We start from the raw sequence: 15,653 nt of genomic DNA on the forward strand, positions 1-15,653 counted from the left end.
TTAGTCCAAATTTGAAATCCTGAAGGAAGGAGATCAACATGGAAATTCTAATATTGGATGTTGGTCAGGGAGGAACCACGAGGATTTCCTGAACCAGGCACTGACATGGGCAGCTTGGAACTTTGGGCATCTCATTGCAGCTTCAGGGCATAGACAATGGAATGGAGGGAAGAGCTTAGCAGCAGGAAGACCAAGAACCCACTCCTGCAACGTTCCAGAAGGAGGGCTGGGGGCAGGAGAACGGCTACTTGAGCATCAAGGTGACAGACAAGAGAGATGTGAAGGAGAAGAACCAAGAATTGCTGCCGATTGGAAATGTCAGCTGGGGGAGGATGAGGAGTGGACGATGACACAGATGTTGGGCTGAAGTTGATGGCGTGAGAGCAGGAAGGATGGCCACACAAAGGAAAAGTGAAAAGAACAGGTTGGAGGAGACACAATGTGATCTCCTGACAAAGATCCATGTGGGAAAGGACAAAGACACATGTGGAAATCCAGCCATTCCTGCTTATCAGGGGATATTAGACTCTGTAGTACTCAAGAGAAAGTGGGAGGGTGGAGCAGGAAGAGGCACTCCCACAAGCTGGTTATTTCTCAGGAATCCATTTCTCTCTCTTCTGGGGGAACAGGCAGAGGGTGCCTGCAGCAGCCATGGGGATCGGAAGGGTGGGGGAAGACCTGATGGGGAAGGAGGGCCATTTTCTCAGGGGTACCAGGGGAGCTGCTATTGGGAGCTCCTGAATATAATCCTTATCGTCATGAATTAACGATTGCATAAGCCCTACCTACTATAGTGACAGTGAGAAGAAGGGAGGAGAAAGTGCCAAGATGGCAACTGAGAAATGTCATTTTTCATTTCATTAATTAATCTTTTTTCAAGTGGCAGCATAGGGCTTTTCCATACAGGAGAAAAACTTTATAAATGTAACTAATGTAGAAAGACTTTTATAAAAAAAAGGACTCACACACTGGACCTCCAAGAATCCACACAGGAGAGAAACATATGAATATAAGGGATATGGAAAGCTTTTTAAAAAATAATCTTGCTGGAAGTGGATCTCTTCGATAAAGAGAGCCTTAATTGATCAAAGATGGACAGAAGCAGCTACACCCAGAGAAAGAACACTGGGAAATGAATATAAACTGCTTGCATTTTTGTTTTTCTTCCCGGGTTATTTCTACCTTCTGAATTCAATTCTCCCTGTGCAACAAAAAAACTGTCCGGTTCTGCACAAATATATTGTATCCAGGATATACTGTAACCTATTCAACATGTAAAGGACTGCTTGCCATCTGGGGGAAGGGGTGGAGGGAGGGAGGGGGAAAATCGGAACAGAAATGAATGCAAGGGATAATGCTGTAAAAAATTACCCTGGCATGCGTTCTATCAATAAAAAGATATTAAAATTTAAAAAAAGAGAGAATGAAGGACAAAAAAATAAAAATAAAAATAATCTTGCTTGACATGACACAAGATCTACACTGCAGAAAAGCCTTATAAATAGAAGCTATGTGGAAAGATTTTTAGGCAAAGAGGAGCACTTACAGGATATAGGAGAATTAATACTGTAGAAAAACCTTAGGAATGTGACTGATTTCATAAAATTTTTAGACATAAGGGAACTCTTATTGTACATCAGTAAATTCACTCAGGAGAAAAACCTTATGAATATAACCAATGTGCAAAGGCTTTCTCAAAAATTAATCTCTAACTTTACACCAGAGAATCCACACTGGAGAGAAACTATATAAATATATCCCATGTAGAAAGATTTTTAGACATAAGGGAACTCTTGCTAGACATCATGGAATCCACACTAGAGGAAAACCTTATGAATGTAACTAGTGTGGAAAGATTTTTAGAAAAAAGAAGTCTCTTTCTTACTGGACAGCAGAGGCTCCACACTGGACAGAAAGGTTCTGATTCACAGCTGGGAGGTGACTGAGAGGCCATCTAAACCTCTCCTCCCCAAACACAATCTTATGCCCTTCCTGACTCCCAAACCCAGCTCTCTCTCCACCAGGCCACACGGCACTCGTGTTATTCCCACCTCAACTCTCAGGAAGCCCCCGAGAAATCACCAGCAGCACACTTATAAACAAATCAACAACTATTATTTGAAACAAATCCTAGAACTTAAGAAAAATAGGTTGGCAACTGTGGATGAGAGGATGAGGGAAGTGCCTTCAAAATGAATCCCCCACCCCAATTCAAGCAGCTTTACAATGCTTAATACATTCAAGTGAAACAGGAACCCCTTTTACCAGCATTCCCAAGGGGGTACAGAGATGTCAACTCAAAAAGCTCCCAGGAGACAGAGCAGAGCCCACCTGACCTGCAGCCGGGGAGTGTCTCCCAAGAACACTCACAACCTGACCTCCCCACCCCCCACTTCTCCTGAAAGCCAGCAGCCAGGGCAGACCAAGTCTAAAATTTAAGGTTTCTATCCTCCCGCCCCCCACCCACCCACCCACCCACCCACCACTTTCTCACTGCTCAGGAAATGCTTGGGATGACATGCTAGATGAGGACAAGGGTCAATATGAGTGACACAGAGACCCCTCTCCCAAGTCTGGTCTTGGGGACACTGAATGGGAGGCCCTTCCAAGCAGCGCTCCCACCAACACTACAGGCCAGGTCCTCCAGGACCCCTCAGAAAGCAAATGCACAGGCTCAGAGCAGGAGGGGGAGCCACTAGTGACCTGGCTATGGACGCAGGTTCTCTGTCGGGGGAATATGATTTCTTGCCAAGAAAAAAAAAAGCAACACAAAGCCCCTGGAGGGGAGAGGAGGCTGCTGAACGGGATGGTGCAGATGGGGGGAAACTGGTAGCCAGAGAGGCTGCAAATAGGAGCATGGATGAAGTCTTTTTTTGCCTGAAAAGAAAAAAATAAAAGCAAAAGTCCAAAAAGCCTGAGAGAAACAACAGCAAGAGTCCCAAGAGGCTCCTGGACAAATCCTGGCGAGGTCCAGCAGGGACTGGCCCCAGAGGAGGCAGAAGGAAGAGTCCAGATGGAGGCCTGGAGGCCGCCAGGGCGGGAGCACAATGGGGGGGAGGGGAGGGGAGAGGAGGGGGCAGGGCCCACATAAGGGTATAAGAGCTCACATGATTGTGCAATACTTGAACCCACTGCCTGGTGAGGTCCAGTAGGGCCTGGATCTTCTGGTTCTGGGCTCGAGCTTGTATGTCTTTCTTTTGAACTACCCCATTTCTGATGTCAGTCATAACTATATGGCATACTTACCTATATAGAAAGTATCCACATCTGGAAGCAGCTAGATGGCCCAGGGGATGAAGAACTGGCCCTGAAGTTAGGAGGACCTGAGTTCAAATCTGGCCTCAGATACTTGACACTTCATAGCTGTATAATCCTGGGGAAGTCACTTAACTCTTATTGCCTTGTAAAAAATGAAATAACACACGTACCAAAAAAATGAAAATATAAACCAATTTGTCTGCATTGAGCTCCTTAAAATCGGTCTTGGATATCTCCTCTCATATGTTAAATTGTCTACTGAGTTCTGGTTTTTTTAACAAAAAGACCTGAAAGTCTGCAACTTTGTTGAATGTTCTTTTTCCCATGGAATATTATGGATAATTTTGCTGGACATTGTAATGGGCTGAGGCTTCAGTTGATGCACTGAGGTCCCAAGCACATGAGGCTAAATAGTAATTGGACCATACTCTATTTAAGCTTGGAGAAAGAATGGCCCCCACCCACTCTTTGTGCAAGTCCTGAAGTGTTGTATAGGAAATGATGATTTTGGTGGGTGGAGGCAGGGGAGTGGGAAGGGAAGGGAAAGGAGAGACTGCTGGCTGATTTCCTGACACAGCTGCTCGCATTCCTATCGCAACCCCCCTTCACCTGCAATCCCCCTTCACCTCTGCTGGCTGGCTTCCTGTCGCAGCTGCCCATAGTGCTATCGCAATCCTCCTTCATCTCAAAAATAATAAAGATTGAAGATTTTTCACTTAACCTGAATTCATGATTCTGGCTGATTTTAAATACGCAGTCATCACAGGACATGACATTTTTGGCCAAAAGCCTAGTTATTTTGATTGCCATTACATATGCTTCCAGGAGGATTTTTTTTTTTTTATATGGTGGCTTCTGACAAGTTCTGTACAATTCAGGTGTAGCTCCAGGATATTTGAATTGTTTCTTTTTTCTTCTTTCTTGCAAAAATTTTCTCTTTGATGTGGGGATTTCAAAATTTAGCACTAATATTCCATTGTGTTTTCTACAAAGGACCATTTTGAGGTTGTGATTGGTGGACTTTCTCTATTTTACTTTTCCCTCATGATCTATCAGTCCAGAACAATTTTCTTGGGTGATTTCGTGCATTTTTCAACTCCCTTTTTTTTTTTTTTTTTTTGTCACAGTGTTCAGGTATTCCACAGGAATTATGAAATTACATAATATTCCATGGAAAAGGAAAGGGAGGTGTTTCCCTTTCACACTGTTAATGCTGCTTTGAGGTCTTTCTTTCATCTTCTCGAGTTGTACCAGAAAGACCTCTCTTGTGCCCCAAGTCTTCCTGATCTTTCACAATTCTATGTTCTTCCTGAGATATAAATTTGTTATGTTTGCGGGGGAAATCTGAAGAGCTAGAAATTTACCAATCCACTCCACCATCTTCCCAGAGACTTCCGGAGGCTTTATGGTTAGAAGGTCATATTCTTGGAAGTCTTTAGTTATTGGTAGGATGCCTACAACTCACCTCCATCATACTGGAAATTCCTTGATTTAGATTTCACTAAGTTCCTTTAACAATATTAGATACCTGATTTCATAAAACCAGAAATCCATATTCATGTTTCATTGGGAAATGATGGCTATAGTCCCAATAAATCGCAGTTAGGTTTCACAAAACACTGTGCTAATTGTCCTCTCATTATTTAGAAACATTTTTTAAAAACCTGACTATCCACAGATACAAATATCCAGTAACAGACAGATGACCAGGGTAAATACTCATTTGCGTAAGTATTTAGAATACATTGATTACATATAATGAGATTGGAAACAGCAAGGTATGACGTATTGGAATTGCATTAACAGTTCTTATTAACTATTGCTCTGATCATAGAAATCAGTCACAGGAGGAAAAAAAATTCAGGGACATGACTATAACATAATATAAACAGTTAAAACTCCACCTTCAGCACATCAAAGAGTGGAGCTTTAAAACTCCCAAATAGCATTAATTATAAGTCCAAAGAATTTTATCTCCAAAGTTTCAGATAAATCCCAGACATTTACCATGACCTTATCTCAGTAACAGTAAGAAATTTATCCCAGAAAATTCACACAATTCTTACAGACCCAAATAGATGCTGAATCTTGAATAAGTTGAATATTATACCAATCATTTTGCTTTTAAAATACCCAATATACAGAAAAATCCCAAACTACATATTGTTCACAACAAAAACATCTTCAAAAGGACAGAGGCAAAAACTATTATTCTTGGAGTTCCTTTAAGATAATTGGCATCAACACAGTCAATTAAAACTTCCTATTTTCACATAAAAGAATCTGAAAAGTTCTTGAAAACATCAATTAAACTTTTTGGAAATAACTCTTTCAAACTATAGATCACATTTCTGATCATATTCTTTAATATTCATAACCATTATGTAGCTAAAGAAACAAATATTCAATCAATTAACATCTTGCAAGAGCAGCATGTCCCTTTAAATCACCCTTTGTTTTCTTCAGCCAAAAGCAGCTGCAGCTTTCCACTGCTGCTCTGCTGTTCTCCCTCCCTGCAAAAACACATCCCATCTCACAGCCATCTCTCTGTGACTACCCTTTCCAAACAGTTCCTTCTTTTTCCCACTGATTTTTTCTTGAAATCATTTGCTGCTAATCAATCCTTCTTAAATCACCTTCATTCTCTCTGTCTGTCTTCTCCCAAGACCTACTTGCTCAAATAGTCTCTGAAATCCTTCTGACTAGATGTTCTATTTAAACTATTAATTGCTTTTGTAAAGTAATCTCTTTTCCCTTGTCTTTAAATCACCTTTTTTTTTAAATTTAAACTTCAAGATTCACCATTAATTTTGAACCAAATTTCATAAAACCCATAATATAGTTTACAAATTACCCAATACTTTTAAAAAGCAACATACCATTTAAGTAGGGAGATACAAACACGAGCCTCTCCCCACTCCAAGGTAAGCTACTGGCTTTTTATTTAATAACATGTAACTGGGGAAAATAAACATATTAAATTAAGAAAAAGAAAACTTCCTGCTTCTTGAACCCCTTTGAGTGTTGATCTGATTTGGGATATTTTCCCATGATGTCAGGAGGATCACATAGCATTTGGGAATAAAAATGCAGCCCAGTAACCCGGCACTGGAGGCCAAGATGGAGAAGATCTCCACGATCATCACGGCTTTTCCTTTGGAGCTCTGATATGTGGGGAGGAAAGAGACCCAGACGCTGCAAAACACCAGCATGCTGAAAGTGATGAACTTGGTTTCGTTGAAAGCATTGGGTAGGTTCCTGGCCAGGAAGGCTATGGTGAAGCTGCCCAGGGCCAGAAAGCCCATGTAGCCCAGGACACAGTAAAATGCAAAGGTGGAGCCCTCGTTACATGTGAGGATGATGTGCCTGGATTCAGAGCGTGTGTCTGCCTCTGGAAAGGGGGGATGGGTCCCCAACCAGATGGCACATAAAAGCCCTTGGATTCCGGAGCAGATGAGAACCACACAGTAGGGCACTCTGGGATGAAGGAACATCCGCATCCTGCTCCCTGGCCCTGTCACCCTGAAAGCCAGAACCACTATGATGGTTTTGGCCAAAATGGAGGAAACAGCCACCGTGAACACAACTGCAAATATTGTTTGTCGGAGAAGGCAGGAAGCAGCGGTGGGACGGCCCAGGAAGAGCAAGGAGCAGAGGAAGCAGGAGGAAAGGGAGGTGAGGAGCAGGTAGCTGAGGTTCCTGTTATTGGCTTGGACTATGGGAGTGTCTTGGAACTTCACAAAGACCCATAGGACCAGGAGAGTCAGAAATGAAAACAAAACAGCCACAAAAGCCAAGGCCTTCCCCCAAGTTTCTTTCACACCCAGGAAGGTCACAGTCTTGGGGAGGCAGCGATCTCTCTGCTCATGGGGATATTCATCCTCTGGGCACTTCTTGCACTGCTCTGTATCTGCAGGAGACAAACAAGGGTTTGTCTCCTCATTCCCAGAGTAGTAAATAATCATGAGAACTGCCCAATTTTTTCTGTTTCTATAGGATACTAAACTATGTTCCCTCTTTACTAAGAAACAGTCATTGGTAAGTAACATGGCATGCAAGGCTAGAACAACTCTGTAATTGCCCTTTTTCACTGCTTGGACTTGAAGCCTGTGGATTCACTATCTTTCCTTTACTTAACTTCCTCTTAATCTAATTTCTTTCATTCAATTTCCTCTCAATCTTATCATATAATATAGAAAGATTACACTGTGGAGTCCTTCGATATCCAATGTCAAGATGACTTCTTTGTGTGTGTTGTGCAACAACTCTAGTTAGAGATTTGCCTGCATTAATCCTTCCAGTTCTTAGTTTGCACTTTTCCACAACCAAATTCACATGCATTTTAGGCATATTTTTGGTACATATGCTGTGTAAATTGTTTTCTTCTCCATGGGAATGGAAGTCTTTATTGAGGGATGAGATAGCCCAATGGCATTTGGGGGTGCCCAAGGCTGTGTCACTAGTTTTGCCAAAGAATTCCCTGTCCCAGTTTCCAAGCTGATGTTTGGCAAAAAGGGTTTATTTACCCTGAGCAGTTGTCAGTGGGCTAAATCCTGATTAGGAAGATAGCTGTATTTTGGGACCCAGAATTGAACTTTATTTAGTTTTCTGTGACTCAAGGCTAAGGTGTGATTTCCAAATGAATCGAGGGAGTAATTTCCAGGTCAGTTATGGGTGGTCATTATTTTTAGCCAAAACTAAACATCGATCTCCAAGTGAATTGAAGGTGGGGATTATTTTAGGAGTTTCCAGAGGCTAGGTAAAGCTGGTGGGGTGGGGGGGAGGAGTTTGTGAGCCAGAACCAGGATTAGGAATGAAGTATCTGGATATGGGGCAACCTGTAGCACAGACATAGAAATTGCTCTTTGTTCATATTGTGCTTTAATGTCCTGACCCAGTTTCCCTAATTGTTCTATTCAGTTACTCTGCCTCAGGATATAACCATTCCATCTTAATGTTAGGATAAAGGTCTTATCTCTTAGACATTAGGCTATAATCATTCCCTCTTAAGGTTTGCTGGGATAAAGGTCTTTTTTCCATTTTTGACATCATTAGAATAAAAGGGGCCTCTCCAGGACCTCCCTCCATTATGTCATCGTAGGTTCCTCCCCCCATTAGGTCTTCCCCATCCAGGTACCTCCCCCATTATGTCATCCTTCTTGTAACCCTATAAAATAATCTTGTATCTAATATTCACTGCTGGATTCTTTGAGATGATAGTCTCATTCAGTCCTGGGACCAAATCATGGATCCATTTGGTCGCAGTATATGTCTCCATTTAATAAACTATTGAATACTCTCTAATCTCTATCTTGCTCAGTTTCTCCAGCATTACATTCAGACTCTTTAAAGAGTACTGTTCCAGTTCTACCCAGGCAGTGATGTCTATCACTTGCCTTAAATCCTTAACTTCATTCCCAATTGTCCTAAGAGATTTATACCTATTACATGTAAAACCAATTTACTCTTTGATCTACATTTTGTAAATGTCTAGTCCTTATATCAAACCAAACATTATTCCAAAATGGACAGCAGTTCTTCAAGATCATGTTTTTTCAGTACATAGTGGGATAAAATTTTCCATGTCCTGGCGACTTATTTCTAGAGATTCCTCTGGTCTTCATTGTTCACAATCTATTATTGAGATTTTGATATTTCTGGATTTTTACGTACTAGTACGAGAATAATCTCTTGTGATTTTCTCTATCAATGGTCATGAGAAGAGAGTTCTCTGCAGAAACTCACCCATCTGACTGGAAATCTCCCCTTCTGAGCATGGGGAGCAGTTGAAACAACAGGGAGCCTTCCCCTCCAAAGGGGACTTCCTGAATCCAGCCTGACAACTGTCGCTGCAGACTGCAGAGGGAACCTACGATAGTGATGAGAGAGTGGATACACATTTTTAAATGAGAACTCCTGACATTTGTAGAAGAATAAGAAAGCTTATTGTCTATGCAAGCCTTGCTTTTACAAATACTCTCACCGACAAATAAGTAGGAATCTAGATAGAAGTGTGAGCTTGAGTCAGGAAGACTTGAATTAAAAACTAGCAACTAATAATAGCTACGTGGCCCTACGTAAGTCACTTTTTCTCTGTATGCTTCAGTTTACTAAATTTTAAAATGGGAATGGTTATAATGTTTTCCAGAAAAGAAGTACTTACCTATTTGGAGTGTTATGGGCCAGAACTTGAAACAAGATGTTAAGTCAGTGGAATTGATAAACATAATAGTTATCTCATTTAGCATGGTTCAGTATGATTGATTTAATCCTACAAGGAGATGTTATGGGCCAGAACTTGAAACAAGGTACTAAGTGGAATTGAGGAGACAATGGTTAAATCTAGTTTAGCATTGATTTAATCCTACAACAAATAATGGTTTCCTAGTGATATAATGATTGGTGTACATCAATGTACAACATATAAGGAGAAGAAGCTCTCAGGGTCAGAAAGACAAACACACTAGAAGCTCTCCGAGCTCAGCTAGGAGTCAGTTGGGAAGATTCGGAAGCCAAAGAAGGCAAACGGGAGTTTAAACTCTTGGAACCAAGGAAAGAGAAAGGCCTCTAAAAAAACTAACCTGGCCCCAGGAAAGGAGACAAGACTTTGAAGGAGACCATAAAGGATTTGGACTTTAACACCTGAGTACACAAATAAAGTAACAATTCTTCCTATGATTAGAAGCATAAAGTTAACATTTAAAATGTACCTGACCTTTGAACCCCATTCGGCCCAAATTATAGCATCTTCACAGATTATAAATTCTTGAGTAGTAGGAGCCCCTGGGATAAAATGCCCCACATTCCGAAGAATATCAGCATCTTTATTCAAGAACACGTAGTTCATAAGGGCATACTGAGCTTCAGGGCGTCTATTCTCATCCACAAACACCTGGTCACCAGCTCTGTTCTTAAACTGGGTGTTCTTCAGGTAGGAGTTCAGCTGACAGGGAAGAGAAATGCTCATCAGTGAGAAATGCTCATCATCCACTGAGGGAAGGGTCCCTTTCAATATCTTTTGGAGTTTTGTGGTGGGAGAAAATCTGGCTTTCGATTGGGATGCATAGGAATGAATCTCTGAAGCCCCAAAGTAAGCACTTAACAAATGTTTATTTATTGATTATCTCACCATTGATTGTCTCCTTTCCTTGGTTTGACAAAGCAGCCCAAGTATAATGCTCTTAATGTATTGAATTTCATCTTCAATTTTTTTCCCTAAAATTATAATCTATCAACAAATTCCAATGAATCCACCGATCACCTCCTGAAAGAGATTCCCAAATAAAAAGTCCCCAAAATATTATAGCCAAATTCCAGAACTCCCGAATCAAGGAGAAAATACTGCAAGCATCCAGAATGAGAGTTTAAATATAGTGGAGCCAGAATCAAGATAACACACAATTTAGCAGCTCCTACATTAAAGAACCAGAGTCCTTGGAATACAATATTCCCATAGAGCAACAGGATTATAACCAAGAATTAGCTACCCAGTAAAACAGAGCATAATTCTTTATAGGAAAAGATGGATATTCAGTAAAAAAGAGGATTTTCAAACAATAATGATGAAAAGACCAGAGCTGAATGGAAAATGTGATTTTCATATTCTGCACTCAGGAGAAGCATAAAGTGGTAATCAAGAAAGTGATATCATAAGGGACTTAATTAGGTTTATCAATTTATATTTCTACATGGGAGGATGATACTTGTAACTTATTGGAGCTTTCTCGTTTTTATAGATGTTTGAAGGAATATATATAAACAGAGTGAGTTTTAATTATCTGCCATTCTAAATGTGGATATAAAGCTTTTATAGTGGAGGGGAAGAGAGGGAAGAAAGGGGAATGCTTGAACCTTATTCTATATCATCAACAATATCATTATTAGGCATGAATACCAGGGCAGCTTGATGGTACAGTGGATAGAGCATCAGCCTTGAATTCAGGAAGACTGCAGTTCAAATCTGCTCTTTACACTTCCTAGTTGTGTGACCCTAGGTAAGTCATTTAATCCCAATTGCCTCGGGGGAAAAAAAAGAAAAGAAAACTCTTTTAAAGTCCTCCATAAGGTCAAGCAAAATGAAATATACTGTACACAAAGTAATAGCAATGTTCTGGGATGACCAGTTATAAATGATTTTGCTGTTTTCAACACTACAATGACTTGAAGGACTTGAGAATGAAAAATCCTATCCACACCTAGAGAAGAAAGTGATTATGTCTGAATACACATTGAATCATACTCTGCTTCCTTCCTTCCTTCCTTCCTTCCTCCCTCCCTTCCTTCCTTCCTTCCTTCCTCCCTCCCTTCCTTCCTTCTTCCTTCCTTCTTCCTTCCTTCCTCCTTCCTTCCTTCCTTCCTTCTTCCTTCCTTCCTTCCTTCCTTCCTTCCTTCCTTCCTTCCTTCCTTCCTTCCTTCCTCCCTCCCTCCTTTCCTCTTTCTCCCACTTCTTTCTGTGTCTGGCTAACTTTATTTTGCTTGAGGGTTTTTTTGGGAGGGGTTGGGAGAGTTATGTTTTCTTAACCATGAAGTATATGTTCATGAACATATGAATGAACATGAATTATATGGACATTTTTTGCATAGCTTCACTTTTTAAATGGGTGGTAGAGGTGGGGATAAAGGGTAGAATAAGGAACTCAAATGTTTTGAAAAAATATTTTAAAAAAAACTTTGTTTTATTGTAACTGTGATAATATTAAAAAAATAAGAAATAATAAAAATAGAACATTCTTATTATTAACCCAGTTAGAAGAAGTATATGACAGAGAATGCAGATTGTGTTGTATTTGAAATTTCAACATTTACAAAACAAACTTAAGGTGGGAGAAATGAAAACATTTGGAAAAAGGGATATGAAGAAATAAAAATTTATCTGCCATAAAATAAGCAAGGAAAAAGCTATTTCATTGGAGTAGATTGGAAAACAGAGGAAATAAGTGAACCTTCCTCTCATCAGAATTACTTCAACAAAGAAATAATACACATATTCACTTAGGTATCAAATCTATATTATCATGATGAAAGCAGGAAGAGATGGTGATATGAGGAGAGGGTAGAATAAAAGAAAGGAAAACTTACTGGGGAGTAGGGCATAAGAAGCAATTTTGATGAGTGATATGAAAGAAAAGAGAGAATAGAATAAGAGTAATTGGAAAAGAATTTTGAAGCAAACTTCTCAGATGCAGACCTCACTTCTCAACTGTATAAGGAACTGAGTCAAATTTATGAAGAAAAAAAATATAGCCATGGCCCCAGTTGATAAATCATCACAAGATATGAAATTTTCATATGAAGTAATGAGACCATTTACAGCCATAAGGGGGAAAAAACCACACCCACACACTCTGACTCACTATTGATTGAGGAAATGCATATTAAAACAATGTTGAGGTGCAACCACATACCCATTAAATTGGTTAATGTTCCAGAAAGTTAATATGATACATGTTGGATGAAAAGTGGGAAAATGAGACATTAATGCATTGTTGATCGAATCGTAAACAGGTTCATCCATTCTGTAAAACAATCAGGAATTATGTCCAAAGGTCTACATACTCACTCATTCCTTTTACCTTACAATAACAACCACACATATTCCCCCAAATTTTTTTAAAAGGAAAGTGATTCTAAATAGTTACAAATTAAAGAGATGCCCATAAAGTGGGGAGTGGTTGAATGAACTGTATTATGTCATTATGGCAGAATATTATTTGTCTATGAAAATGATGAGCACAATGTTTTCAGAAAAACTTGGAAAGGTATTCATTAGATCATTTAAAGCGAAACATACTTTGTATAGAATAATAGCAATACTGTAGTGAATCAGGTGCCAATGACTATTGTCAACAGTATAATGAAGGAAGGGTAATCTGAAGTATTTATGTGGAAAAAAATACCACCCATAGCTAGAAAAAATAACTGTGTTTAAATACAGATTGGAGCATTAGATTATAAGATAGCCCACTTTGTTTGACTATTTTTTAATTTTTCTTGAATTTTCTTTGGATTTTTTTGTTGTTGGTTTTTTTTTTTTTTGGTGGGGGTGGAGAAGGAAAATTTTTATTTTCATTTGCAAAATGATTTTTACAGAACAATTTTACATAATTTCACATGAGTCTTTCATTGTGGAGTTGTGATTTGGGTAGAGCAAAAGGAAAAGATTCTGGAAATCAACATTTTAAATATGAATTTTTAAAAAGGGTTTACCTATAACTTGGGCCAAAAAATGTTTTTTCAAAAGGTAAAGGGACATATATTTAGGGAAGGAATGTACCTAAAATAGGGTTGGTCAAAGTAAATTTGTCTTGCTATGTAGAGATTAAAAAAACAACAATAACAACCACCAACAATTGTGAGCTGAAATAAAAGAGATACATTAGAAAGAAAATTGTCAGTATATAATTAACATGACAAATATCTTAAAACAAAAAATAATTGAACTAGATATTTATCCTAAAAGAGAAAGGCATAGTGATGGTCTTTCAGTGTCTAAATGGAGGCCATATAGAAGAATATTAATAACATATCTACATGACCCAGAAAGCATAACTAGGAGCAAAATCCAAAAGTTGACAAGAAGATATTGCTGGGTACCAGAGCACATGCCTATGGTCATTGCTATTTGGGAGAGTTTTAGGTCATTGACTTCAGAGCTTCTGAACTAGATCAGAGCTAAATTGGACTGGAGATGTGAGTTAATTCTATCAATGATATGATGAACTCTTAAGAGCAGAGGGTCATGAGGCTACCTAATGCCATGTAGCCCAGATCAGAGAAATAGAGTGCCTTAAAACTGCCCCTGTAGATAAAATGTTGGGATCAAACCTATGAGTAGCCATTTCATGTTAACCCCTGGTTGTGTAGAGAAATGCTTTCAGGAATAAAATAAATAACAAAAAGAGCATCTAGTTTTGCTATCTACAAAGATAAAGCACTAGCTTCTATAGCCATTTGTGCTAGTGAAAGGAGGCTGTTACTGTCTTTCAAAAGGGAATAGAAATAGGAAGGAATATGTTTAGGTGGGGAAAATTGTGTGAGGCATAGAAAGGACTTAGAGACCTTTCCTGAGAGACCAAGCAACCTCCCTCTCATGAGAGTCAAAAGAGCATTTAGAAAGAACTTGGTGGGGGTGGGTGGAACCAAGATGGTGGAAAAGATACACACTTCTTTCTGAACTTCTCCTTGGACCTTCAACTAATTACCAAAATCAGCCTCTGAATTTGTTCTAGAATGGCAGAATTCATGAATATTGGGAGTGCAACAAACTAACAGCAGAAGATAATTTTGAAGATCACCAGAAAAGGTCTGTTTTGGTCTGGCATGGAGGGAAGCCAGGCACAGGATGCCAGTGCAAAATGTGCAGACCTGGGGTGGTGTGCGGTCTCCATGAGATGATGCAGACTCCATGCTGTGGAGAATCTATTGGGGGAGGTGGAACTCTACCACAGTGTTGGTTAATCTGCCCTGGCTGCAAGCCAGTGGATCAGCAGAAAAGTTATAAAAATTCCAACACAAACACAAAAGGTAAAGCAGGAACCCCAGGTCCTGGCCATACCCACCCAGCACCGAGAATGAATCAGCACAATCCCAGCACAGCTGCTGTCTCTCCACTGGTACCTATAGAGAAAGCTTGGTAAACTTCCCTTGCCCTAAAAGCAGATCCCAACTTTTAAAAAAAGTTTAAAAAAGATATATATATGTACACACACACACACACACACGTAAAAAGGCAAAGCCAACTCTAACTATAGATAGCTTTTATGGTGAAAGAGAGGAACTGTTTTCAAATCCTGAGGAGACTAAAAGCAGATTGTCTCCAGTTGAAGTCCCAAAGGGTGATATAACCTGATCCCCATCATGCAAGGCTCTCTTAGAAGAAATTAAAAAGTATCTCAAAAGAGAGCTAGAAGAAAAATGAGGAAAGGAAAGGAAAACTTTGCAAGGAGGGTTGAAAAAGGCATATAACTCATTAAAAGATAGATTTGATAAAGTGGGGGGGAAAAATTCCCTGAAAAAAACAGAATTTGTGAAATAGAAAAGGTAAATACTCTCAGGAAAACAGAATTTGTGAAGTGGAAAATGAAAATAACTCCTTAAAAAACAGAATTTGTGAAATGGAAAAAAATTCCATTAACAATTCAGTTAAAAACTCAACTGGACAAATAGAAAAGGGAGTAAAAAAAATAAATGAAGAAAATAATTCACTAAAAATCAAAATTGAACAAATGAAAATGAATGACTCGATGAGACATCAAGAATTAATCAAGCAATACAAAAAAAAAAGAAAAAGAAAGAAAAAGAAAAAGAAAAAGAAAAAACAGAAAAATTAAAGTACCTACTTGGGAAAACAACTGGCCTGGAAAATACATCTAGGAGATATAATCTAAGGATCATTG

General features: G+C 39.3%; 1 protein-coding gene across 1 annotated transcript; it reads right to left on the minus strand.

Moving 5' to 3' along the window:
• Positions 1–6,176: 6,176 nt before the first annotated feature.
• Positions 6,177–14,664, minus strand: LOC127548876 (vomeronasal type-2 receptor 26-like). The gene is made up of 4 exons (XM_051976521.1): positions 14,623–14,664; positions 10,061–10,201; positions 9,004–9,127; positions 6,177–7,168 (listed from the first exon to the last, which is right to left on the minus strand). The coding sequence occupies exons 1-4, from the start codon at positions 14,662–14,664 to the stop codon at positions 6,240–6,242; spliced, it is 1,236 nt and encodes a 411-aa protein (XP_051832481.1). The 3' UTR covers positions 6,177–6,239.
• Positions 14,665–15,653: the final 989 nt, after the last annotated feature.

This window comes from Antechinus flavipes, chromosome 1 (assembly GCF_016432865.1).
Source record: "Antechinus flavipes isolate AdamAnt ecotype Samford, QLD, Australia chromosome 1, AdamAnt_v2, whole genome shotgun sequence".
Taxonomy (NCBI): domain Eukaryota; kingdom Metazoa; phylum Chordata; class Mammalia; order Dasyuromorphia; family Dasyuridae; genus Antechinus; species Antechinus flavipes.